General features: G+C 51.3%; 2 protein-coding genes and 1 long non-coding RNA gene across 11 annotated transcripts; 1 reads left to right on the top strand and 2 right to left on the bottom strand.

Moving 5' to 3' along the window:
* Positions 1 to 1,236: 1,236 nt before the first annotated feature.
* On the bottom strand, positions 1,237 to 5,310 carry LOC119818503. The gene is made up of 2 exons (XR_005286136.1): positions 4,419 to 5,310; positions 1,237 to 1,553 (listed from the first exon to the last, which is right to left on the bottom strand). It is a non-coding gene; the product is annotated as an uncharacterized LOC119818503 (long non-coding RNA).
* Entpd8 (ectonucleoside triphosphate diphosphohydrolase 8) lies at positions 3,527 to 10,144 on the top strand. Of its 6 annotated transcripts, XM_038335945.1 has the most exons (13): positions 3,603 to 3,672; positions 4,241 to 4,314; positions 4,427 to 4,514; positions 4,631 to 4,842; positions 5,978 to 6,118; positions 6,206 to 6,323; positions 7,091 to 7,241; positions 7,429 to 7,588; positions 7,703 to 7,930; positions 8,031 to 8,291; positions 8,461 to 8,571; positions 8,997 to 9,131; positions 9,233 to 10,144. In XM_038335945.1, exons 5-13 carry the CDS (start codon positions 5,993 to 5,995, stop codon positions 9,422 to 9,424), a joined length of 1,482 nt encoding a protein of 493 aa, XP_038191873.1. In that variant the 5' UTR covers positions 3,603 to 3,672; positions 4,241 to 4,314; positions 4,427 to 4,514; positions 4,631 to 4,842; positions 5,978 to 5,992; the 3' UTR covers positions 9,425 to 10,144. The 6 variants fall into 6 exon arrangements, with proteins under 6 accessions (XP_038191871.1, XP_038191876.1, XP_038191874.1 ...); XM_038335943.1 differs by lacking the exon at positions 4,241 to 4,314 and having other exon boundaries at positions 3,527 to 3,672; XM_038335947.1 differs by lacking the exon at positions 4,631 to 4,842 and having other exon boundaries at positions 3,598 to 3,672.
* Noxa1 (NADPH oxidase activator 1) lies at positions 10,050 to 19,838 on the bottom strand. Of its 4 annotated transcripts, XM_038335951.1 has the most exons (12): positions 19,482 to 19,838; positions 17,141 to 17,223; positions 16,937 to 17,045; positions 15,596 to 15,730; positions 15,300 to 15,407; positions 14,164 to 14,217; positions 11,556 to 11,601; positions 11,326 to 11,414; positions 11,026 to 11,180; positions 10,601 to 10,712; positions 10,387 to 10,501; positions 10,050 to 10,280 (listed from the first exon to the last, which is right to left on the bottom strand). In XM_038335951.1, exons 1-12 carry the CDS (start codon positions 19,656 to 19,658, stop codon positions 10,150 to 10,152), a joined length of 1,314 nt encoding a protein of 437 aa, XP_038191879.1. In that variant the 5' UTR covers positions 19,659 to 19,838; the 3' UTR covers positions 10,050 to 10,149. The 4 variants fall into 4 exon arrangements, with proteins under 4 accessions (XP_038191879.1, XP_038191880.1, XP_038191877.1 ...); XM_038335952.1 differs by lacking the exon at positions 15,300 to 15,407; XM_038335949.1 differs by having other exon boundaries at positions 11,326 to 11,601.
* Between the last annotated feature and the right edge of the window lie 3,826 nt (positions 19,839 to 23,664).

Below are 23,664 nucleotides of genomic sequence, written 5' to 3' on the forward strand. Positions count from 1 at the left end.
TGTACCTTTTTAAGTCTCATTTTTACTCTATGTCTATATGTAGTTTGTGTTTGTATTTATGTGTATAATGTGTGGGTGTGCTTCGGTCAGAAATAGATACCAGATGTCTCTTCCTCTAATGCTTTCTATCCTGTGTCTGTCTGTCTATCTATGATGGCTAGTTTTATGTCAACTTGATACAAGCTAGAGTCATTTTGGAAGAAGGAACCTCAATTGAGAAAACACCCTATTTGGGGATATTTTTGTTTGTTTCAGTCACACTGTACAACTTCAAGACTGTGTTAACAAAATTAACCTTGGATCAGGGGCAGAGCCAACAACTAGTTGACAAGAATTAGCCATAGAGAGTATGGAGGACCTGGGAAGATGGATAGAAAGACACACAGTAAGGAGTAGGGAGGCACTCAGAGATTCTCAGACCTTTTTTGTTTGGGACGGATGGAGAGATGCTGTCTTGTTGGGTTTCTGGCCAAAAAGGAACTTCTGTTTGTTGCTTCTTGACTTCTCTGATCTAGCAGGTTTTCACCCCAGCATTTGACTCCTGAGTCTTTATTGGTAAATGGAACAACTTAGGTCAAAAGAAGAATGTCCCCACTTGATTCGCATAGGGCAAAACTGTCCTTCACTTTTGTGATTGGTGATTGATGAGAGAGGGATCAGCTTACTGTGGGCAGCACCACTCCTGGATGGTGTGGGAAGGCAGGTTGAGTAGGCCATGAGGAGCAAGCTAGTAGGCAGCATTCCTCCATGGCTTCGCAGTAGGTTTTAGTCCTGCATGAGCTCCCACCCTGACTTTCTTCAGCAACCATCAGTTACCAGGAAGTGTAAGTGAAATCAACTCTTTTCTCCCCAAATTGCTTTTGGTCATGGTGTTTTATCACAGCAATAGAAGCCCTAACTAAGAAGCCAGGTAGTGGCGGTACACACCTTTAATTCCAGCACTTGGGAGGCAAGTGGATCCCTGTGAGTTCAAGGCCAGTCTTGTCTACAGAGTGAGTTCCAGGACAGGCTCCAAAGCTACAGAGAAACCCTATCTCTGAAAAAAAAAAAACCAAGAAGACCTCACTAAAAGAGAAAATAGTACTAGGAGTGAAGTATTAACAGACTTGATCATGTGTTTTTGGGAGGCTTGTGGGAGCATTTGAACTTCGGGGTGGAAAAGCTGATGCGTGCTCAGGGCTCATAGTGTAGTGCCCAGGTCCTGGAGACCCCAAGAAGACCACCAGAGACACAGACTCACCAAAATGCAAAAGCAAGGTTTAATCCTGTAGTACAAATTGTGACTCATCTTGCACACCAATGCAATGGGGACCAGAGGAAGTGCCCCACCATTCTTAGTCAGAGTTTTAAAGGCAAAAAATCACAAATCTATTGTTATGGGCGTAAGGGGTACGGGTGACTCTCTGGTTGGCTCTAGTCAGGGGACACTGCTGATATCCACCTTCAGCAGCTGGGCTCCAGTCTAGGGAACTTCCCGCTCTGCTGATATCCACCTTCAGCAGCTGGGCTGCAGTCTAGGGAACTTCCCACTCTGCTGATATCCACCTTGATGCCTAGCACAAAATGGAATTGGTTTTGTCCCTTCAATAGATTGTTGAATAGAGGGTTGTTCTATGTGAGCTTGGAAGGTAAGAGTGTTGGAAGAAATTTAGACAACAGAAGCCTGCCATGTAAAATTTAATAGAGAAGAGTGAGTGCCTCTCAGAACTTATCAGGGTCATTCATGTGACATTTTGAATTAAGAGCCAATAAAGTTCTGGGAGGTGGAGGCCCGCATGTGTCTTTAATCCCAACACTCAGGAGGCAGAGACAGGCAGATCTCTGTGAGTTCAAGGCCAGCCTGGTCTACAGAGTGAGTTCCAGGCAAGCCAGATAAACCCTCAAAAAAAAATCAAACCAAACAAACAAAAAATAAAACAAGCAAACAAACAAAATTCAAAGGAAACAGAAGAGACCCACACCACTGAGGCAGAATCTCCAGTGAAGGGTTTCCTCAGGGTCAGCACACAGCAGTTGTGGTAGAGAGGTGGCTAAGGCTGAACCTCCTGCTGGCAGCCAAATTTAGTAACTGAAGAGCCACACAGGTGGAACTAACTTTGAAGGCAGGAAGGGGTCGGAGAGCCGCTGAGGCTTGGTGCTGAGTTTCAGGGCTGCAGTTCTGAGAGATACAGAGGAGGTCATTGGTGAAGATGTGTCCTCTGGCAAAGCCCAGGACTGAAGAGATGGGGAGCCACTGAGGCTTGTCACTACGCGGTAGTCAGAGTCCCAGAGGAGAGCCTAGCAGAGGCTACTGATGAAGATGCAGCCCAGCTGCAGAGACCTCAGTGTTTTTGGAGATGCTAGGACCATGGTGACTGCCGAGGCCAGCAGTAGCCATGCACTGGGGCTGATCTGAGCCCACCAGACAGGCTGGGTATGTTGCCGAGGGTAGGCCTGAAAACGAAGCCCAAGGCCAGATCCCGCAGAGGCTGGAGAGACACCATAGGTCCTGGATGTCAAGCAGACAGGGTCTCTCTGTGTAGCCCTGACTGTCCGTGAACTGGCTCTTTAGACCACACTGGCCTCGAACTCACAGAGATCTGCCTGTCTCTGCCTCTTGAGTACTGGAGTTAAAGGCACACACCACCACTGTGTGGCTAAGCACTTTTTAAACTGTTGAATTTTGGTTTTGATTTTGCTTGACTATGATTGTGCCCTAACTTTTCTCTCTTGAAGAAAGTATGTAGTTATTTTTTTATTTTATAAGACTTCATATATTTGAGAGAGACTGCATGTTTTGGGGACTGGTAATTTTAAAGAGTCTGGGACTTTAAAAGAGACTTTATATTTTGAAGAGACTACGTGGTCGAATATTTGTGTACAGTGTGATGATGTGTCTTTGCCAAGGCACCTTGTGATTGGTTTGATAAAGAGCTGGCTTGCCAATAGCTAGGCAGGAAGAGGTTAGTGGAACAGAGCGGACTTGGAGAAGAAAGATGGAGTTGCCAGTCTGATGCGGAGGAAGCAGGATGGTAGCACAGAGATGAGGTAACCAACCTCATGGAGAACATAGATTAAAAAGTATGGGTTACTTTAAGTTCTAAGAACTAGTTAGGAACAAACCTAAGCTAATGCCAAGGTTTTATAATCAATAATAAATCTCCATGTTGTCATTTGTGAGCTGGGGGACCAAAGAAAATCTGACCACAAGACTGAACTTTTAAAGTCTTCGAATTTTTAAAGACTGTGGGACTTTTAAAAGTTGAAATGTTTTATACTGTGATATTATTAATATGAAATATTGGGATGAATAAGAAAGGAAGGTATTTAACAGTTACGTGTATCTCAAGATTGCAAGGTCAATTGTCCTGGCTAGTTTTTATGTCGATTTGACACAAGTTAGAGTCATTTTGGGAGAGGGAACCTCAACTCAGAAAGTGTCCCTAACAGATTGGCCAGTGGGAAAGCCCGTAGAGCATTTTCTTGATTAATGATTGATGTGGGAGGGCCCAGCTCCCTGAAGCCAGTGTTGCCCCTGGGCTGGTGATCCTGGGTTGTATAAAAAGGCAGGCTGAGCAAGCCTGGAAGGGCAAGCCAGTAAGCAGCGTTTCTCCATGGCCTCTGCATCAGGTTCCTGTTCTGCTTGAGTCCTGCCCTGACTCCCCCAGTGCTGAGCTACTCTTCCCTGGAAGTGTAAGCAAAATAAACCCTTTCCTCTCCAAGCTGCTTTTGGTCACGGCATTTCATTGCAGCAATAGAAGTCCTAAGTAGGACACCATCTATCTGTCTGCCTTTCTGTCTGCCTGTCTGTCTGTCTGCCTGTCTTCCTTCCTTCCTTCTTTCCTTCCTTCCTTCCTTCCTATCTATCTATCTATCTATCTATCTATCTATCTATCTATCTATCTATCTATCTATCATCTGTCTGTCTATCTACCTACCCACCCATTTATCTGAGACTGGGTCTCTCACTGAACCTGAAAGTAGCTCACCAGTTCAGCTAAACTGGTTAGCCAGTAAGATCTGGAGATTCCTCTGCTTCTGCCCCGACCCTGTCCACAGCTGTGTGTCACCACACCTGGCTTTTATGTGTGTGCTGTGCCTCTGAATGCAGGTCCGCACGCTTCTACAGCAAGCCCTTTACCAACTGAGTCACTCTCCAGCTCCAGTTTGTTCTCATTATTTTTGAGACAAGGGTTCATGTTGCCCAAGCTGGCTTTGAACTCAGAGGATGACTGTAAACTTCTGATCCTCCTGCCTCCAGAGGACTAGGATTGTCACCAGGCACACATGTGGCTTCATATGTTTCTGGGGCTCAGACACAGGGCTTTGTGCCTGGTAGGTAAATAATTCGATCGACTGAGCTACATCCAGGGCCCGTACCTTATGTTTTTGAAAATTCAACAGATCTAAAGGAGAATGGCTTCATCTGGCCCTCTTACCTTTGCAGGTTTGTAGCACGCAGACTCCAGTCCAGGATGCTCCGTCACCTGTTCCCTGACTCTGCTCTGGCCTGGCCCAAGTGAGCAGGACAGAGGGTAAGGTCCATGGTAATGGGGCGGGGGGTCCCCAGTCCTACCTTCTCCGTCATTCCCGGGACAGTTCCAAAGTTCACCCTGAGCTCTGGAAGCACTGCCCTTCCTCCCTTTCCAAGAGCAAAACGAAAGCTTGGAATTGATGGTGCAGACGAGAAAACTGTAGCCGGTGGACCCTGAGCAGCAGACAGAAAGCGGACCTGCCCCTCCCACCACAGCCCCAGGCTCAAGTGGGCGGAGACAGGGTGTGGAGGGCAACAGGTGCGCAGGTCAGTTGCACCCAGGAACACAACTTCCTCCAGCTACCCTTGAAGGTTGGCTTCCAGCTCAGGTGAGGGACCCAAGGGGCTGTCCTGGTCTGTGGGCTGGCTTGGTAGGGGACTGCCTGTCCTGGGTGAGGGGAACCTATCTTGTCCTCATTTTATGACTACCTAGCCTTAGGAGCTACTTTCCCTGAGGTGGGATCTATGTCTTCTTGGTTCCTCCCTGTGGCCCATTTAGCACTGGACTTGGGTGCTGTTTGGATCTTTTGTCCGTTCTTTCCACAATCTCCCTTCTTTCAGATGGGCTCGTGTTTCACTTAGCCTGTTCCCAGGGGTCCTCTGTCACTCACAAAACACTGGGAATGTCTTCATTCTTGGGAAATATGCCATGGGATATGAAGTCACAGACTTTCAAACTGCTGGAGGCTCAGGGAACACTCTGGCTTTGACCAGTCCAGTGAGCAACAGCATCCTTTGTGCGGCTTGTCAAGAAACAGGGTTGACCTCTCTTCACATTGGTGGGTTGGAGTGGGTAAGGACTCCAGCGGAGATGAGGGTGTAGTTCTCCTGGGTACCAAGGATAATAACATTCCTTGGCCAGCTGCCCAGGTTCATCTGGGGTCAGCTAAACTCTCTCAGACCCCCATTAGAGAAACCCAAGTTTAGGATTTCCAAAAGAAGCAGATGTCTTTGTTAAGAAGCACAGACTGCTGGCCTTGTGAAGGGCCCACATCTGGTCCTTGGACTCCAAGTGGCATGGGTCTGGCATTGAGGCTCCCAGAGAGAAGACCCTGGCATGAAGCCTTGAGTTCAGTTCAGAACTGGGGCTCCTCATGGGGAGTCAAGAAAGCAGGGGTCCAGAAGAAAAGGGAAGGCAAGGCTTATTTAGGGGGTTCACCCAGGGCTCCATTAGCTCTTGATAGTGGCGTCAGAAATGACTGTCCTGGCTCCACCAGGCCGTGTACTAGCCCCGAGGCTCTGTGACAATATTGGGCCTGCCCAGCTGGACTCTGGACACTGCTCTTGGCTTTTTTTAACTGTGACTGTCCTGGCTACTAACCTGACCAAGAGAGGCTGTCTGAATCTCAGATTTGACAACATCTAAGGAAAGTTGGGACGTGTTAAGACCCTGCCTCTAGAAGACTGGGGCTGGGACAGCAGGTGGAGTCTGAGTGTCCACTGCCACCCACCTGACCCTTGCAGCTCGCCCCTCCTGCCATGGGACTCTCCCGGAAGGAACAGGTCTTCATAGCCCTCTTGGGGATCGCAGCAGCCTCAGGCCTCACCATGCTCCTGCTCGTCCTGGTGAAGGCCACCAATGTCTTCCTGCCTGCAGACACCAAGGTTTGGCTCAGGGACCTGCTGAGAGGGTTGGGCTGGGTAACCAGGATGTTGGCCTCCACACCTGTCTGATCCCAATGTTGTCCTTAGTTTGGAATTGTGTTTGACGCTGGCTCCTCCCACACATCTCTGTTTGTGTACCAGTGGCCAGCAAACAAGGAGAAGGACACAGGAGTGGTCAGTCAGACCCTGGCTTGCCAGATAGAAGGTCAGTGGGCAGTCCCATAGTAGGTCATTGCTACCTGGCTTGGACTCCGGGGGCAACGGCAGGAGGATCACTTGATGACAGTGGAAGCTACGTTTCTAGTCCTCAGGAAGGCACCTCAACCGAGCGGTGAAGTGAGAAGCGCTGTCACTCGGTCCGGCTGTGTCCGATGGGAATACACACACGGATCTCTCAGACACTGCACTGCCCCCAGGTCCTGCGGCTAACAGCTCCCTATCTGATCCCACATCTGCCTTCTCCAGTGGGTGTCCTGGGGCATCCCTTTTAGGTACCACACCATACTGATGACAGAAGCCACCAAGTGCTGGGTCCTGAGTTCGTTTCCTGGGCTTCCTCTCAGTTCCAGAATCAAAAGCCTGAGGCCTGGGCGTGGCAGAGCCATACTCTAGAAGCCCCAAAGTGGGAGAAACTCAGGGTTTCCCACCTTTCCCTGTAGGGATTGTAGTCACGAGACTTGGAGCCCACTATACGAACACACTAGCCTTATCTGTAGGTTTCCTTTGTTGTTATTTGAGACAGACTCTTGCGGTGTAGCCCAGACTGACTTTGAACCCTCTATCCCCCTGCCTCAGCCTCCTGAGTACTACGATGATAGACAAGCACCATCAAGCCCCATTCAAAAATCCTTAACGAAACCTGAGAACCCTTCCTTCAGGTTCCAGGCATTAGGACATGATGACGTCTTGGGGTGCCACCCCAGAGTCCCAACCTTCAGATCTGGAGCCTTTTCCTAGGGTACTGTGTTTCAGGACCTGGGATCTCTTCCTACGCCTCTGACCCAACACAGGCTGGGGAAAGCCTGAAGAGCTGCCTGGAGGAGGCGCTGGCACTGATCCCACAGACCCAGCATCAAGAGACACCCACATTCTTGGGGGCCACAGCAGGAATGAGGCTGCTCAGGTGAGGTAGTACCAGGTTGCATCTGTTAGGGTCACTCCCGAAAGCCAGGCTTGAATACCCTGGGGTGAGGTGCAGTGGAGGTTGGGGTGAGGTACAGTGGAGGTTGGGTGAGGTGCAGTGGAGGTTGGGGTGAGGTACAGTGGGGGTTGGGGTGAGGCTTTCCTCCAGCATGGTCCCCTCTACCCAGTCAGAAGAACAGCTCTCAGGCGAGAGACATCCTAGCTGCAGTCTCCCTGACACTAAGCAAGTCTCCTGTGGATTTTTGGGGTGCCAAGATCCTGGCTGGGCAGGATGAAGGTGCCTTTGGTTGGATCACTATCAACTATGTCCTGGGAATGCTCCTCAAGGTGCAGGGGCAGCCCAAGGGTGAGGGGTTGGTCTGAGCGACCAGTGCCTGCAGCTCTCTGGCCGGCGGCTGGGACCAGCAGCTGCCCAGAACTAAGCATTTCCTCTATGGTCAGTACTCCTCTGGACAGTGGATTCTGCCAGAAGAGAGGACGCTGGTTGGTGCTCTGGACCTGGGTGGAGCCTCCACCCAGATCAGCTTCATGCCTCAGGGCCCCATCCTGAACCAGAGCAGCCAGGTTTCCTTCCGTCTGTACGGGGCCAACTACCGCATCTACACTCACAGCTACCTCTGTTTTGGGCGGGACCAGGTCCTGATTAGGCTCCTGGCTGAGCTGGCACAGGTTAGAGTGGTATTTGAAGGGTGGAGAAGTGGGAAGGCATGGGGGTAGAGTAGGGGAGTGTACCAGAGCCTAGAGTTCACGGCGTTTCCTCTCTCGGCAGAACAGCTCAGAACCCCGGGTCCAACACCCATGCTACCATAGCGGCTACCAGGCCACACTGTCACTGGCCCCGGTGTATGAGTCGCCCTGTGTCCACACTACAGATTCCCTGAACCTCACACAGAACCTCACGGTTGAAGGGACAGGCAACCCCAGGGATTGTGTGGCGGCCCTCCGAAATCTCTTCAATTCCTCCAGCTGTAAGGATCAAGATTGTGCTTTCAATGGCGTCTACCAGCCTCCTGTACATGGCCAGTTCTATGTAAGCACGTTCCCCTCCCTCCCAGCCCTGGCTTCCTTCTGGGGCCCCAGGTGTCCTTCTGAGGTGCCCCGGCTGGCTCTTAGGGATTCCGAAACTGGGGGGGGGGGAATACTTGACTGAAGTGTCCTGGGCCTCCCTCAGGCTGACACGGGGTTCTCTACACCCCCAGGCATTTTCCAACTTCTACTACACTTTCCACTTCCTGAACCTCACCTCCAGGCAGCCGCTGAACATTGTCAATGACACCGTCTGGAAGTTCTGTCAGACACCCTGGAAACTGGTAGGTGACGTGACCCTGGATGCGGCCTTAGCACCCTCTCCAGACCACACCATGGGCAAGCAGGGCCTCTGGGGTCTTATTGGGTCTTCCTGGACAGAGATTTGTGGCAAAGCCATGTTTAGGTACCAGGATTGAGGAGGAAAATGCTGTGGTAGAGAGAGTGGCTTGTTTTGGGTAGAAACAAGTCCAGAGCCCTGATGAGATCAGCTTCTGGTTGTCATGAGGTTGGCCACCCCACCCCGTCCTAGCTGGAGGATGGTCTCCATGGGGACTTAGAGAAGGACTTTAAAAAAAAAAAAAAACATTTAACACTTTCCTGCTGTCTGGAGACTGTTTGGATGTATGGAGGTCCCACTATAGCTGAGGAGGGGGGAGTCTTAGGAAGTATTGGGGACTCACTTTTACATCTGCTTCTGGAACTCAAGGTGGAAGCCAGCTACCCCGGGCAGGAGCGCTGGCTACGGGACTACTGTGCCTCAGGCCTGTACATCCTCGTATTGCTGTTGGAGGGCTACAAATTCAACGAGGAGACCTGGCCCAACATCCAGTTCCAGAAGCAGGTGACTGGCGCCCAGAGCCTCAGCATGTCTGGTTCTGGGTGAGAAGGGGATGGGGCCTAGGGCAGCCACCCAGCAGCCCTGAGCAGCCATGTGTCTCGCAGGCAGGCGGCATGGACATCGGCTGGACACTGGGCTACATGCTGAACCTCACAGGCATGATTCCAGCAGAGGCACCAACCCAGTGGCGGGCGCAGAGCTACAGCATCTGGACGGCCGGAGTGGTGTTTGCAGTGCTGACCCTCGTGGCCATTCTAGGAGCAGCTGCCGTCCAGCTCTTCTGGACCCAGGACTAGGGGAAACCAAGCAGAAACAGATCACCAGCTGCTCCGCATCTAAAGTGGGAACAGCATTCGGATTCAGCAGCAACAGCATAAAAGTCTGTGTTGTCTACCTTGTGGACGCTATCAACCCTCAGGAAAGAAAGACTTTGGCACACAGGACCCTCTGCCCACATCCTGGTTGTCTGCCCTCATGAACCCCTGACCTTTAAGGGCTCCAGTCCTTCAAGCAGACCAAGTGGGCCAATTCCTGATAGTAATGACTCCTCTCTGCCCTCAGGATGGCACTGGCTATGGGGTCTTAGTCTTCCAAGGGATGGAAACAGGAAGGCTCTGGGAAGGGGCAGGTGTGGGGCAGGGATACCTCCAAAGGTTGTGGCCAGCCCAGCAGGACTAGGGCTACCTCTGAAGGCATGGCCAGCCCAGCAGAAGTCCCTGCTTCCTCACTATAATCAAACTAGACCAGACAGCCAGAACCCAGGTCTGTGCACCAGCCCAGCTTCCCTCTGCCAAGAACTTTTGGTTGCATCCTCTTTATCATCAACCCCAGAAGATAGACCACACAGGGATGAGGGGAATAGTTTGATCCTCTTTATCATCAACCCCAGAAGGCAGACCACACAGGGATGAGGGGGATAGTTTGATCCTCTTTATCATCAACCCCAGAAGGCAGACCACACAGGGATGAGGGGGATAGTTTTTTGTTTGTTTAAATTAAAACTGATCTTGTCACAATGTTGCTAGTGCTGATCTCCTGGCTTGGGTCCTGGAATAGCTCCGGCTTCCACACAGGCACCAGCCGGGACCACAAAGCACTTGGGGAAAATGCCGATGCAGCCGTCTCGGTGTCCCTCCAGCCATGCTTCGTCCACTGTGGAGACATGCCAGATGCTGTGTCTGCTTACAGCCAAAACCGAACCCTATAGATCCCCCACCAGGCCTGGGAAAGCCAGCAGCATTGGGGAAGGGCCGTCTACCTTCACACAGAACATCCACTGTGTCCCCTTGGCGGAAGTCCAAATCCTCAGGCCTTCCGGCTGCGTAACTGTGCCGAGCCACTACCTGGTAGAGGACTGGTCGGCCCCAGGCCCCCTGTGGCAGAAGGGTGGGCTGCAGGGGTAGCACAAGAGAGGGGCTTCCCCCTCCACCTGCCGGGGCTGGTGGGCATCACAGCCTCTCCCCCTGCCTCACCCGGCACTGGAGATGCAACCCTCTTGGGCCCACGGCCACGTTCCTCCATGCACTCTGCAGTGCATCCTCCGTGGAGATTGGGGTCCAGAACTTCTCTCGTGGGGCCTGGTAACTGCAAAGGGGGTCCTGAGTATGTGCTACAGTATGTAGGGGAGTTCCTTGTGTCTCCCCCCGAAAGGAAGTTAACCTCGGTCCCTCTCCAGCCCCAGCCCTTACTTCCAGTGACTGCCTAGGATCTTAGGCATTGAGCTAAGAAGGCCTTAGCTTTGGTCCCTTCCCGGGCAGGAAAACTGACCAGTTCAGAACAAAACAACAGCGACAAAAATCCCCTTTGTCAGCTCTGGACAGCTCTCACTTCCTTGTAGCTGGGATCCACGCTTTTCTCCTGCAGCCTAGGATCCCCTCCCTCTCAGTTTCTGACTCACCTGAGCTGCCCCCTCTGGGCCTGGTGAAGGAGGGCTTGAGCCAGCAGTGTTCGAAGGCCGGACAGGTCAGTGCCTCTTGGGGCCTTCAGGGGCACAGTGAGGTGGCACTGTACTGTGACAGTCACCAGGGATTCAGGGTCCTCAGTAGCTGCTCCCTGAGGACAGAAACAGGGTTGCATAGCCTTTGAAGGCAGGGTAGTCTTTGTACCCAAAGGGTCAGAGTAGGGACCGGGCTACAAGAAAATAGAATCTGAGCAAGGGCTGCCTTTGCCTCAAGTGGCTGGTGAGGATAGCTCTTACCCCAGCTTCTGAGGAGTCTTCAGGGGGGCCTGGGTCAGGTCCTCCAGATGCCAGAAAGCTGTGGCATAGAGCCTGGCTCATGTGGCCACCTTTCCACAAAGAAGATACTTTGAAGTGATGAATGCCTGGCAGGCAGCTGTCCTCTGCCCCAAACTTTAAGGGACAAGTGCCCATGTCCCAGCTCTCCTGAGGCGGCTCCCCCTTCCCCCTATTGCTCGGGATCCTCTTACCCATAGATGCAGGAGACTGATGGCCAACTTGCTCCATTTGGGACCTCTGCAAAGGAAGACAGGGGTGGCAGGACCTCAACAGAGGGGGCAGCTCAGGTGAGTGAGAAAGCTGTAGGGGAGGGGACCCTAGGCTGCAGGAGAAAAGGGTGGATCTGAGCCACAAGGAAGTGAGCATTGTCCTGAGCTGAGAAAGGGTTTTTTGTTGCTGTTGTTCTGTTCTGAACTGGTCTTCACACACACACCTGCAGCTGTCTTGACACAGTTTGTTTAGTTGGTTTTGTTACATCTCACATTATACAGAACTGTTTTTGCATAAATTGCCTAAAATTTATTTTTGTACGATTTGAATGCATGCCAGTGTTTTTATTATTTAGCTTGCCAACTTTCCTTCAGGTGGGAGGGAATTTAATCAACATAAGGAGTCTGTCTACAGATGTGCCCAGGTTGGGGTGTGGGGCTACCACCTTCCACTTAAAAGCATGTTTAACTGGATGTTGAGAGCCTACTTTGTATGTTAAGAAGTTACACAAGCATGTTGTAGCTAAGTGTAAAGTACAGTCCAGGCAAAACGTTTTGCCAAGTTTCAATAGAGAGGTCACCTTTTCTTCAAAATTTTACAATTCAGACTTCAGTCCTCAGGAGGGTTTTGCTCCAAGCATGAGTTCTTGTTTTCTATTTACATAGATCTAATTCTACCATGAGTCAAGGAGAATAAATACATCCACTGTTAAGTTGGGAGCATAGGTCCCAGTCCCTTGCTTCTATCCCAGCCACCAGGCCTGGTCTGGACTCCAAATCCCAGCAGGCCAGATCCTGACGCCTTCCTGGGGATGGGGTCAGGACTACTCCCCAGGGTACTTAAGTGATCTCCTGAAAGAGGAACACGTGGTCTCCCTTTCTTCCTTCTGGGGGTCGCATTCCTGCGGCTTCCCAGTTTCCCGCTCCAGGCCATTGGAGAGCACAGATCTCCCATTAAACCTGGATATTTTTTTAATTTGGCTTGTTTTGATTTGGCTTGATTGGGAATTTTTGCATCATCAGGGAGCTCGCATAAAGAAATATTCCTAACATCCACAGCCTCTTTCCAACCCCCTCCCCTTTAAAGTGTTCAGTTCTCATTGGAGCTGGTAACCTGGCTACTTTCTACTTATCAACTCCGCATCCAGAAGTGCCACTGTTGTGTGGTGGCATTCCTTAGACTTCCCCTGACGTGGCTTTACCTCTGTTGGATATTGTAAACAATTGCATCCCCCCCCCCCAGAAGAGTGTGGTCCTGGGTTTGGGACCTAAAGTACAGGGGTCTTGAGGTGGTGGGTCTGGACTCAAGGGAGAAACTCCTTGGGCTGTATCCTGTCACCGCCAGCGGTTAAAATGTGGTCTGGGAGCTTGGCCAGCAGTTGGCAGGAAGTTTGGGAGGGTTGAGTCCCCATAGATCTAGAGTCCACAAACAGGTTGGCTAGCACCATTCCCCAATGGTGGGGAGTCAGCCTGCTCCCCAGGCTTTCTACTGATCCCCCACTCCAGTTTGGTATCTTCTCCATGGACCTCGAGAAACCCAGGACAGACTCTAAAGAAGTGCCCAGCCTCGGGTGCCCCGAGTTGGCACGGAGGTGGAAACCTCTATCCTCTGTTGGGCACTCACTGACGTGGCTTATGAACTAGGTTTAAAAGGGAGACTATGGAAAAGCAACGTTTGGGGCTGGAGAGATGGCTCAGTGGTTAAGGTCCTGAGTTCAATTCCCAGCAACCACATGGTGGCTCACAACTATCTGTAATGAGATCTGGTGCTCTCTTCTGGTGTGTGGGCATACATGGAGGCAGAATGTATACATAATAATGTGTTGTATACATAATAAATAAATAAGTCTTTAAAAAAATAAAAGAAAAAAAAGAAAAGCAATGTTTGGCCCTTGTGAGGCTTACAGCCCAGGGCAGGAGCTCGGAGATGCAGGTTTAAGGACCTGGGGGTTTTGAACACAGCTGTAAAGGACACTGAGCTGCTGGATTGGGATGAACTGAATACTGGAGAGAAAAGAGGTGGAGGTGATGTCCTGTAATCGCTGACATCACACCTTCTCCTAAACTCTCACCAGGCTCTTAGGGCTGCGCTAGGGCAGCAGGGGTTTCTGCCTAACTACTCCTTACCCACACACAAGGGGCTCTGACGACTTGCAATGGCCAGGAAGGAGGTTGGCATTGTTTGGGCCTTCTGGCCTGTCTTGCCCCAGGCTGTCTTGTGATCACTGTATGACCAACAGAGGTTCCATCCTTCTGTTGACAGCCCCCGTCGGGTCCCTGTGGTGGGTTTGAGTATGTGCCAGTGAATTGGCCCTGCTTGCCCATCCCCTGGTGTCAGGCCACCATGGCTAACTGAGGATATCCCTGCCCTCCCAGAAGCTTATGCTTGCTCTGGCTCATGACAGGTGAATGAACCGAAGTGACCGGCCATCCCTGCCAGGTCAGAGCTGTTCCACAGGAAGAGTGGGAGTGAAGGCCTAAGTCTAAGGCCATAGAAGGAGGGGGCCCTCATTCTCAAGGCTTTCCCATCAGTGACTAAAGCTTTGTTCTACAAACCAGGCAGAGATCTGCTCGATGCCTACCCACCTACCTTCTGAGGCCAGCTGTCTGAGGTGCGGTTGTCAGGGATAACAGAAGCCACCACCTAGTGGGGGCAGGAATACAGCTAGGTTAGGGCCCCATTGAGGCTGCTCCTCCAGGTCCCCAATTCCTGGTACCTCTGTAGCTGTAATCTGCAGGGTGTGGGCTACTTATGCCTAGCTCAAGACTGCTGGACCACTACAGCTTAAAAAAAAAAAAAGCCTGGCGGTGGTGGTGCACGCCTTTAACCCCAGCACTCAGGAGTTCGAGGCCAGCCTGATCTACAAGAGCCAGTTCCAGGACAGGCTCTAAAGCTACAGAGAAACCCTGTCTTGCAAAACAAAACAAAAAAGATGCCCAAGAGAAACCTGTACTAATAATATCAACTTAATTTTAGTACAACTTTTAAAATATTCTTGTTTCTTGTAACAGCCATCTAAAAGAACTCTGATGGATACACAGATGCACAGATACAGTGTCCTTTCCACCTGTACTCAGTCCACCTCAGGCGACAAGCACAGCCAGTGTACACTTCAGGCAGCTGCATATGGTCACACAGTGTTGGTCCAGCACAAGGACTGTTGTCAATAGCCACAGGTATGTGGCCAGCCCAGGGGTCATCAATGCAATACCAAGTTGGCCTTTCTTTGTGACATCCAAGTGACTAGTCTTTTGAGTTCCTCTCTTATATTTGAAGGTGAAATACTCCCCCATAGCCTGTGGTTTAGGGGGTCTGACACGGCCCAGACGGGCCACCACATCCCTTGCTGTCCATACCACAGATGCAGACAGAAATACATGAAGATGCACAGACAGACGCTGGGAGCATCTGGGAAAAGAGTACGGGGTGAGGAGGGGCACCAATAGGGATTCCCATCAAAAGATCTGAGCCCTCTCCTTTAAAACTGACTTACTTCTGGTAAGTTCTGCCTCCGGGGCTACAGCCTCATGTATGAACACCCAACCCCAACCCTAGGAGCCGTGTGCCCACTCTCTTACCTGTCTGACTTTCAAGGGACCTGAACTACACCTCATAAGCACATTGGATGTCCATTGTGGGAGCCACCACACCGTGAGTTTGACATGGGCTACAACTGCCATTTTGGCAGCTGGGTACCCAAGCTGGAAAACACCCTGGTGCTTTACCTTAGCCTTGCCGAGGAAATCCATGGGTTCCAGATGCTGTAGGTATTGCCTGGGAGGCTGGAAGACCTCACCCTTGGGGACTTGCCGCAGCTGCAGGGGTACCTGTTTCTGGGATGGAGCATGCAAACCTGGGTGGCCACGGCTGGAATAACTGAGCCTTGAAGCAGAGGGGATGCTTGGGCTCTCAAAGTATGGGGCACCCCGGCTCCCTCTCTCCATGTCCTATAGTCTGTCTTTAGGGCGTAAGCTATAGAACCTGGCTCCAAACCAGTGCGACTGTCACCTGCCCTCCTTACCCGTACTTGGTCCAGGGCAGTGTCCAGGATATCTTGGGCACCCTCTGGCCATTTGGAGATTGCTTCCACTAGAGTATCGGCAGCCTTGGTCCAGAGTCCTGCCTGGCACTGTGCTGATGCCATGTTGTACAGGACCTAGGAACAGGGCAGACGTGACAGCAGGGGCCAGGCCCCCCAGATGGTCTTCATCTGAACTCCCCAGTCATTGTAGCTGAAGGTTCTTCTGTGTGTTCAGCTGCCATAGGTGCTATGGGTAGGGACCAGGCCGCCTGCTGCCTGGCTGGCTCGGTTGTTAGGTGCCAAGTGCTCATTCCCTGTATCTGTTTAGACCTCAGAGGGCCATGTTTTGCTTTGAGCTTTTCTGCTTGAAACAGCAGAAGTAGCTCTCTCTTTTAAAGTGTCCCCCTTTGCTGGGGAGGGGTGGTAGCTGGAGAGATTGCTCAGGGGTGAGGGTACTCAATGCTCTTCCAGAGGACTTAGGTTAGATTCCCAACTCTCACATGGTGGCTCACTAAGTATTCCCTTGACTAGCACCCTCCTAATTCTATACTCTGCCACCACCCCCCATTAACTTCTCTCTGTACCCCAGAACCTAGAGTGTGTCTAAGGGTTCCCATTGGCTGTCCAGGGACATTCAGAACCCCACATTCAGAATGCTCTCATGGGCAGGATGAACTGAGTTAAGTCTATTCTACAGACCTAGTGACACATGAACACACGATGCTGAGAGTCCACCCTCCCTTTACCCTCTTACCCTGGAGAGATACACACACACAAGAAATCCAGCCTTGCTATGCAGAGAGAAACCCACCCACTCTCCCTAGGTCCTCTGTTCCTACTGTTTCCTCTGGTGCAGCTGCAGGTACTGCTGAGCCATTCCCCTTCCCCCAAACTGGTCTGTCACCTTGTCATGATCTTTAATTCTGTCCAGCTTTTCTACCGCATGAGCCCATTCTGGCTGGCTCCCACGTGTGCGAGTAGCCTGTTCCCTCTGTGGCCAATCTGGCCTCTTTGGGCAATCAAGGAGCTGGGAGATTTCAGGGCTCCAAAGTCTTTGGCTGGACAGGGCACCTCATTCCACATGGCTGATGATGACAGTAACACCAACATAAAGGTGACAGCCCCTGGCAATGCTCTAGATTTTACCCTAGGACTCCAGCCAGGACTTCAGACTACAAGATAGGATGTATTGCAACCTATTGCAACCCAGGACCATGGCAGAACCTTAGAACTCCCATGAACCCTAGATTCCCCCCGCAGTACCCCAGGGCCACAGAGCACCTCCAAGGCCCGGCAACACTACTTGGTGTCTAACTCTACACACGTGGAATGTCCACTCACCTCCCAGGCATGCAGTTTGAAATACAGACCCAGTTGAGTGTAATCAATGACAGCATTGCTTCTCAGTTGTGCCAGGGCGAGCTGGAAGTCAGACACAGCCTCCTGAAACCTGTGAGCATCAGGGGCCTCTCAGTAACTACAAGGGAGGAATTGAGCCTGTGAATCATCCATTGAGGAACAGGGGACCCTGCTGCATGCACTCACCTCTCTAGCTGGAAATTGGCCACTCCCCGCTGGAAGAAGCCAACAGCCATGCCGGGGTCCTTGGTCACTGCTTGGTCAAATGCCTGGGACAAAAATGCTTGTGGAACAGCATGCTCAGTGACCCAAGAACCCAGTCCCACAAATGCATGTGGAAATGTATTAATGGACAAGAGCTGCTTGCAGCCGGTGCCTGCCAAGCTGCAGCCCGCACAAATGCACCTCATAAGATCAGGGCGTATCTCTATGGTACAGAAACCCATCCTGTCCACAGTGAGTGCAGAGCTAAAAGAACACACTCCAAAATGTCAGTAACAGTTGTCTCTGGGAGACAGGACTGTGTAAGACTTTTGGCTTTTTAAAATCTCTTTTCAGAGGCTGGAGAGGGCTGCTTTTCCAAAGGTCCTGAGTTCAATTCCCAGCAATCACATGGTGGCTCACAACCAACTGTAATCTGGTGCCCTCTTCCGGCCTGCAGGCGTACATGCAGACAGAGCACTCACACCCATAAAATAAATAAATCATTAAGCATCTCACACAAAATGGTACACTAGATATCGATTAGAATCAGAATCACGAAGTCTTCTGTGTACAGACAGCACAGATCCTTAAAGCAGACACAGAAATGTCTGTCCCCAGCAGGGAAAGCAGCCATCGGATGGCTAAACCTGGTGTAGCTTCCTGATACCGAAACTGGTCAGGTGGACTGACTGTTGAACTCCATCTGACCTGAAGTTTTCCCACGCCACAATCAACCTGGAAACGGGGTGGCTGCTTGTAGTAGCTGCATCCACCATTGCAAGCGCCACACCGACAGGGTAAAGTGCAGCCACATCAGAGCTGCACCCTTAAGTTTTCCTTATTGCGGCTGCACCACCTGCTTCTTAGAGTTTCCGGGTCTAACTGATACGCCTCGGCTGGTACACATTCGTTCTGTTGACTTAAGGCAGTGCCCATTCTTCTAGGGCAGAGCGTTCCAAAGCCCTCTCTAGCCACAGTGTGAGGAGGTGAGCGCTGGACACTAACTCGACTCACTGCTGAACCACCTGGTAGCAGATCATTACATTCCCTTCCCTGAACAATAACCTTTTGGTTCTATTTTTTGTTGTTGTTGTTCATTTTTGTTGCTGTTGTTGCTGTTGTTTCTGTTTCTTAAGCCCGGATTTTGCTGTGTAGCTTTGGTGCCTGTTCTGGATCTTGCTTTGTGGACCAGGCTGGCCTCGAACTCAAAGGATCCGGCTGCCTCTGCCTTCCTAGTGCTGGGATTAAAGGCAGGCGCCACCACGCCTGGCTTGAGCAATAACCTTTTAATAAAGAAGCAATTCTGAAGTAATCGTAGGGGCAGATGCATATGTAAGAAGTAACAGAAGAGAGCTGTCAAGATGGCTCAGCGGGTAAAGACACTTGTCACCATGCCTAATGACCTGAGTTTGATCCCTGGGTCCCACGTGGTGGAAGGAGAGAACCGACTCTCACAAGTGGACTCCTAACTTGCACACATATGTAAATAAATAAACAATGACCATTTCAAGAAAGAGACAAGAGGAGAGACCGTCTCTGCACAGTCCAAGCCTCTCCTCTCACTCTTGGCGCCTGGGTGTCTTTGCTTCTCATCTGTGTGGTGTCCAGGTACGTCACTGCCATGTGACTGACTAGAATGTCTGGGTTAGAGGCAGGATGCTGAGGGTTTATATCACACACCCAAGAATAGCTGTCACTTTGAGGAGCACAAGCAGGAGATGCCCTGACTGCCTCCTCTACAGTGTGCATCCCTGAGTTCTGCTTTGAGAAGCCGGTGGGGAGACATGGGAGTGCTTAGGACTGGGAAGACAACTGTGTGCACCTCCATCCCCACAGGCAATGGCTAAATCCATTACCCCACACGTGTGCCTTCACAGGACAGGCAGAGCCCAGCCAGAGTACAGGCAGAGCCCAGCCTGCTGACTCTGGCCCAGCTTCCAGCCTGCCTTCAGGGTGTCCCCCACCCTCAGACCTGATGACCTGGCCTAGTACAGGACTGATGCATTTGGTACATGTGACTATGTACCCTGTGCCCCATTCTGGCCTCAACTAAGAGAGGGCTCTCCCAACCACAAACTTTCTACCTGCTTCAGGCAATCACTAAGAGGGAGCATTAGTGGAACAATCTCTAGGTAAAGGACGAGGTGAAGGGGCAGGAATTCTCCCACTTTAAGGAGTCTATGAGGTGGAGAAGGGCGTCCTTTCCCAGGGCGTCCATTCCAAGATAAGGATTCACGCCCTCAGTTACGTCTTCCCCTATAGGCCTCCACCTGTGACATTCCCCCTATAGGTCTCTATCACCAGTCCCAGGAAGCTTACTTACCCGCAAGGCAGTCTCGGGATCCCCCGCCATCAGTCGCACGCAGCCCACGTTGAAGAACATCTTGGCCCGCGGCTCCTGGACATCTGAGAAGAGGCACAGGGCGCGATCCCAGTCCTCGCTTGCCACGGCCAGGACACCCTGATGCCAGTCTCGTACCTGATCCCCAAGAGAGCTCATGGAGCTGGGGACACCTGCTCTGCCGTGAAAGAAGTCAGCGATTCTAGTCGGAGAGCGCGGGGCGGGAAGAGGGTGTCTCACAGGAGTTGCGGTGCCGTGGGCCAGGGCCAAGGAAGGGCTCGGGGGGCCAGGACAGCAGAGAAAAGCACCTAATGAGACCCGACTAAAGTGCACGCAAGACACCTGGAGTTGAGACACAAGGTGATTGAGACTGACTGTCCGAAGCCCCGTCCCCGTCCCAGGCGCCTCCCCGAGGCTCCGCCTTGAACCACCTAACCTCAATCCATTGAACTGAGGACCCGGTCTCCCTCCGATAACATAGCCACGCCCCTTCATCCTCCATGCCTATCTGTCCACGCCCTGACCCAACTCAGCGCCAACAAGACCACGCCCATCTCCATACGGACACTCCCCCTCACATATCCCGCCTCCCGGTTCTTGCCTCCGCCCGACGTGACCACGCCCCTTACTCAAGCCTGGCCCACCGCATCTTTCTCACTGCAAGCTCAGAACTTCAATGGGTTCTGGGCACTCTACGTCTTTTACGCTGGTCAGCAGAGTGTTTAGGGGAAAGTCGTCCGGAAGTGCTGCAGCGATCGGGCCAAGATTCCTGGGACGTGTGTGGACGGTGCACGGCAGAGCTGCCTATCATCGACTTCAGGCCAGGTGGGCGGCTTGAAGGATAAGCATCCCAAGGATTGGCAGAGCTCGGCCGCTGGCCTCGCCCAGTACTTGTTCTTCGGAACAAGTACTTGACGGCCCAGGAGCTACAAGCTGTGCGGGACTGGCTGCAATGTGACTAGCTAGGGCGCTCAGAAGCCTGGTTGGGGCCTCTGAGTCTGGCATAGGTTTATTAGTAGTGCAGCCAGCACACCTTTCTCAGGCAGTGGGAGCTGGCCTGGATGCTCCTCCCCTTTACAAAAGTGGCCACGGAAACTGGGTCTTCTTCCACGTGCCTTTTACCCTGTGTGATCAAAGCTGTCCAAAAAACTACTAGTTGGACGGGGCTTGTGTCCTTTTATGACAGGTGGGGCGGCCCAATATGGACTGTGCAGGACACATGGAGGTTGATGTCTACCTTCAAACATTCTGCTTGGATGAGACCCACCCACAGTATGGGTAATACGCCTTACCCAAAGCTGCTGAGATTTTCTCCCTGACCAGGTGTTGAGGTGCCATGACTAGCCCAGGTTGGCTCATGATTAAGCACCGCAGCACCCAGCCCAAGGAGCTAGTATCAACGAACGGTACTTGGGCCAATTCACCTTCCTGGCCTAGTTCTTGGTCTCCTGTGCTTAGAGTTATACAGCTGGTTTTCCTTCCTGGGTGACCCCAACAGATACTTAGCTTTTCATACCCTTCATCCTTAGGTGTAGCAATAGCAGCGATCAATTCTATCCTGGCAAGACCTTTATGAGAACGGAATGAGATCATGCGGATGGTGTCAGCCAACTGTTGGCTCTTAGCAGAGTTTGTAAACCTGAGCTCCTGGGGTTTTGTGTACCTTGGCTTCCTCTATGGGTGAGCGTCCCTAAACTTGCTGTCTGGAGTAACCTGCCTCCTTCCCCTCCTCCTCCTCCCCCTCCCCCTCTTCTTCGTCCTCCTCTTCCTTCTCCTCCTCTTCCTTCTTTTTGTTTGTTTGTTGTTTTTTCAAGACAGGGTTTCTCTGTGTAGCCCTGACTGTCCTGAAACTCGCTCTAGATCAGACTGGCCTCAAATTAACAGAGATGGGTCTGCTTCTGCCTCCTGAGTGCTGGGATTGAAGGTGTGTACCACACTACCCACGCTAACCTGCCTTCTTTAGGTTCTGGTGCAGCCATTCTGCCCAATCCCCACATCCTGTGTTGTCTCTAAGCAGGCTGCCACACTCCCATGTGGGCTCCATTCCCTTTTGTTACTCAGTGCCCCTTCCCAGAAGGCCACCTTAACCTCCATCCCTGCCCTCCCACTGGCCCATATTCTTTCCCATGGGTCACAATTCTTCCTAGAGTGGCCATAGCCAATGTGGTGATTTGAATGAAAATGACCCCCAAAGTCTCAAATGTTTGAGGGCTTGGTCTCCAGTTGGTGGAACTGTTTGGGAAGGACCAGGAGGTGTGGCCTCATTGGAAGAGGTGTGTCACTGGGGATTGGATTGAGGTTTCAAAAGCCTGCACCATTCCCAGTTAGTGTGCTCACTCTCTGCCTCATGCTTGTGGTTAAAGCTCTCAGATACTGCTCTAGTGCCATGTCTGCCTACCTGATGGAGGAGTGTCTATGTGTTGCTTTCATTGGTTAATTAATAAAGAAACTGCCTTGGCCCTTTAAGAGGACAGAAAATTAGGTAGGCGGAGTAGACAGAACAGAATTGTGGGAGAAAGGAAGCAGAGTTGGGGAGACGCTTCAAGCAGTCGCCATGCTTCTCCTCTCCAAGACAGACGCAGGTTAAGATCTCTCCTGGTAAGCGACCATGTTGTGGTGCTACACGGATTACTAAATATGGGTTAATTAGCCAATAAGAGGCTGAAACTAAAGGGCCAGGCAGTGTTTAAAAGAATACAGTTTCCGTGTAATTATTTTGAGTGTAAAGCTACACCTACCTGCCACCATCCTCCTGCCCTGGTGGTCATGGACTCATCCTTAGAACTGTAAGCCCCAAGTAAATCCTTTCTTCTATAATTTGCCTTGTCATGGTGTCTACACAGCACTAGAAAATAATTAAGACAGTCCGCTTTCTTATGTTGCGTGGTTGTCCCAAGTTCTACAAGGATTTCCTCCTGAACCCCAAAGGTCGGCCACAGTGACTTCCCCGTGAGCATGCATGATGAGTTCCTCATACAGTTCACATGGATTATGAAGGCCAGGTAGCTTATGTTTAAGTGGACATGGACCTGTGGAGTAGCTGTCGTGATGCCGTCCTGTCCAAAGGCATGCCAGTTGGACAGACACATGGCCTTTGACTCTGTGTGGGTCCATAGTCCTTGTGTGGCTGCCATTTGAGCATCAGGGGTTCCTCTGGGGATGATTTCAAATCCATTCATGAATCTTGAAGAAGGAGCGAGGACTGCAGAAGTCAGGTGGAAGGTAGGCCCTTGTCTCTATGCTGGGGATTGAGTTTTGCTGAAGAGTCCAAGGGACCTGCTATGCCAGCCTCAAAAGGCCATATCTGGGGACTGGAGAGATGGCTCAGCAGTTAAGAGCACTGGCTGCTCTTCCAGAGGACCAAGGTTCAATTCCCAGCACCCATATGGTAGCTCACAGTTGTCTATAATACAACTCCTGGTCCAGGGGATTCAACACCCTCACACAGACATACATGTAGGCAAAACACCAACATACACAAAAGACAAATTATTTTTTAAAAGTCCATATCTGAGACCAAGCCTCAGTTTCTCTTTAGGACAGAATGCTCAGGGAGGTGAACAGGGTATGGAGTCATTTAGCTGCTCCTTCTCTGGCCTTGTAGGGTCTAGGGATCAGATGGAAGTAAGCAATGGAAAGGTACCTCTAGTGTCTCCTCTGTGTACATGAGACACTCTGTCCAGGGCAGCAATGGTGTCACCCATTTTCCAGGGTAGCCACTGAGGGCCAGGCCTGGTACAACCCAGTAACAGCTAGGAGAAACAAAGTCCTTGAAGAGGAAACCTCAGCCGGGCGGTGGTGGCGCACGCCTTTAATCCCAGCACTCGGGAAGCAGAGGCAGGCGGATCTCTGTGAGTTCGAAACCAGCCTGGTCTACAAGAGCTAGTTCCAGGACAGGCTCTAAAAGCTGCAGAGAAACCCTGTCTCGAAAAACCAAAAAAAAAAAAAAAAAAAAAGAGGAAACCTCAGCTCTTGATCCTTGAGCTTTGGAATCCCACGGGGTGAATGAAATGGAAGAAAGATGTTGGGACCAATTGGAGTCTTGACCTTCAGCTGCTCTTCCCTGCTAGAACCTTCTAAGTGGAGTTACTAAAAAGCTGTGCCTTCCCTAGAGGACCAGAGGATGGGATTTTCACCTGTTGGCCATTGACTGCTGGGTATTTAA

The sequence above is a fragment of the Arvicola amphibius genome, chromosome 7 (assembly GCF_903992535.2).
Source record: "Arvicola amphibius chromosome 7, mArvAmp1.2, whole genome shotgun sequence".
Lineage (NCBI taxonomy): Eukaryota > Metazoa > Chordata > Mammalia > Rodentia > Cricetidae > Arvicola > Arvicola amphibius.

Coding starts and splice junctions, on each gene's coding strand:
- Entpd8 (XM_038335943.1), top strand. CDS start 5,993: ATGGGACTCTCCCGGAAGGAACAGGTCTTCATAGCCCTCTTGGGGATC. Junction 7,589..7,702: donor TCCTGGGAATGCTCCTCAAG/GTGCAGGGGCAG, acceptor CTCTATGGTCAG/TACTCCTCTGGACAGTGGAT. Junction 9,132..9,232: donor ACATCCAGTTCCAGAAGCAG/GTGACTGGCGCC, acceptor TGTGTCTCGCAG/GCAGGCGGCATGGACATCGG.
- Noxa1 (XM_038335949.1), bottom strand. CDS start 19,658: ATGAGCTCTCTTGGGGATCAGGTACGAGACTGGCATCAGGGTGTCCTG. Junction 17,224..19,481: donor ATCCCGAGACTGCCTTGCGG/GTAAGTAAGCTT, acceptor TTTTTGTCCCAG/GCATTTGACCAAGCAGTGAC. Junction 14,218..15,299: donor ATTTCCTCGGCAAGGCTAAG/GTAAAGCACCAG, acceptor TGCCCCCACTAG/GTGGTGGCTTCTGTTATCCC.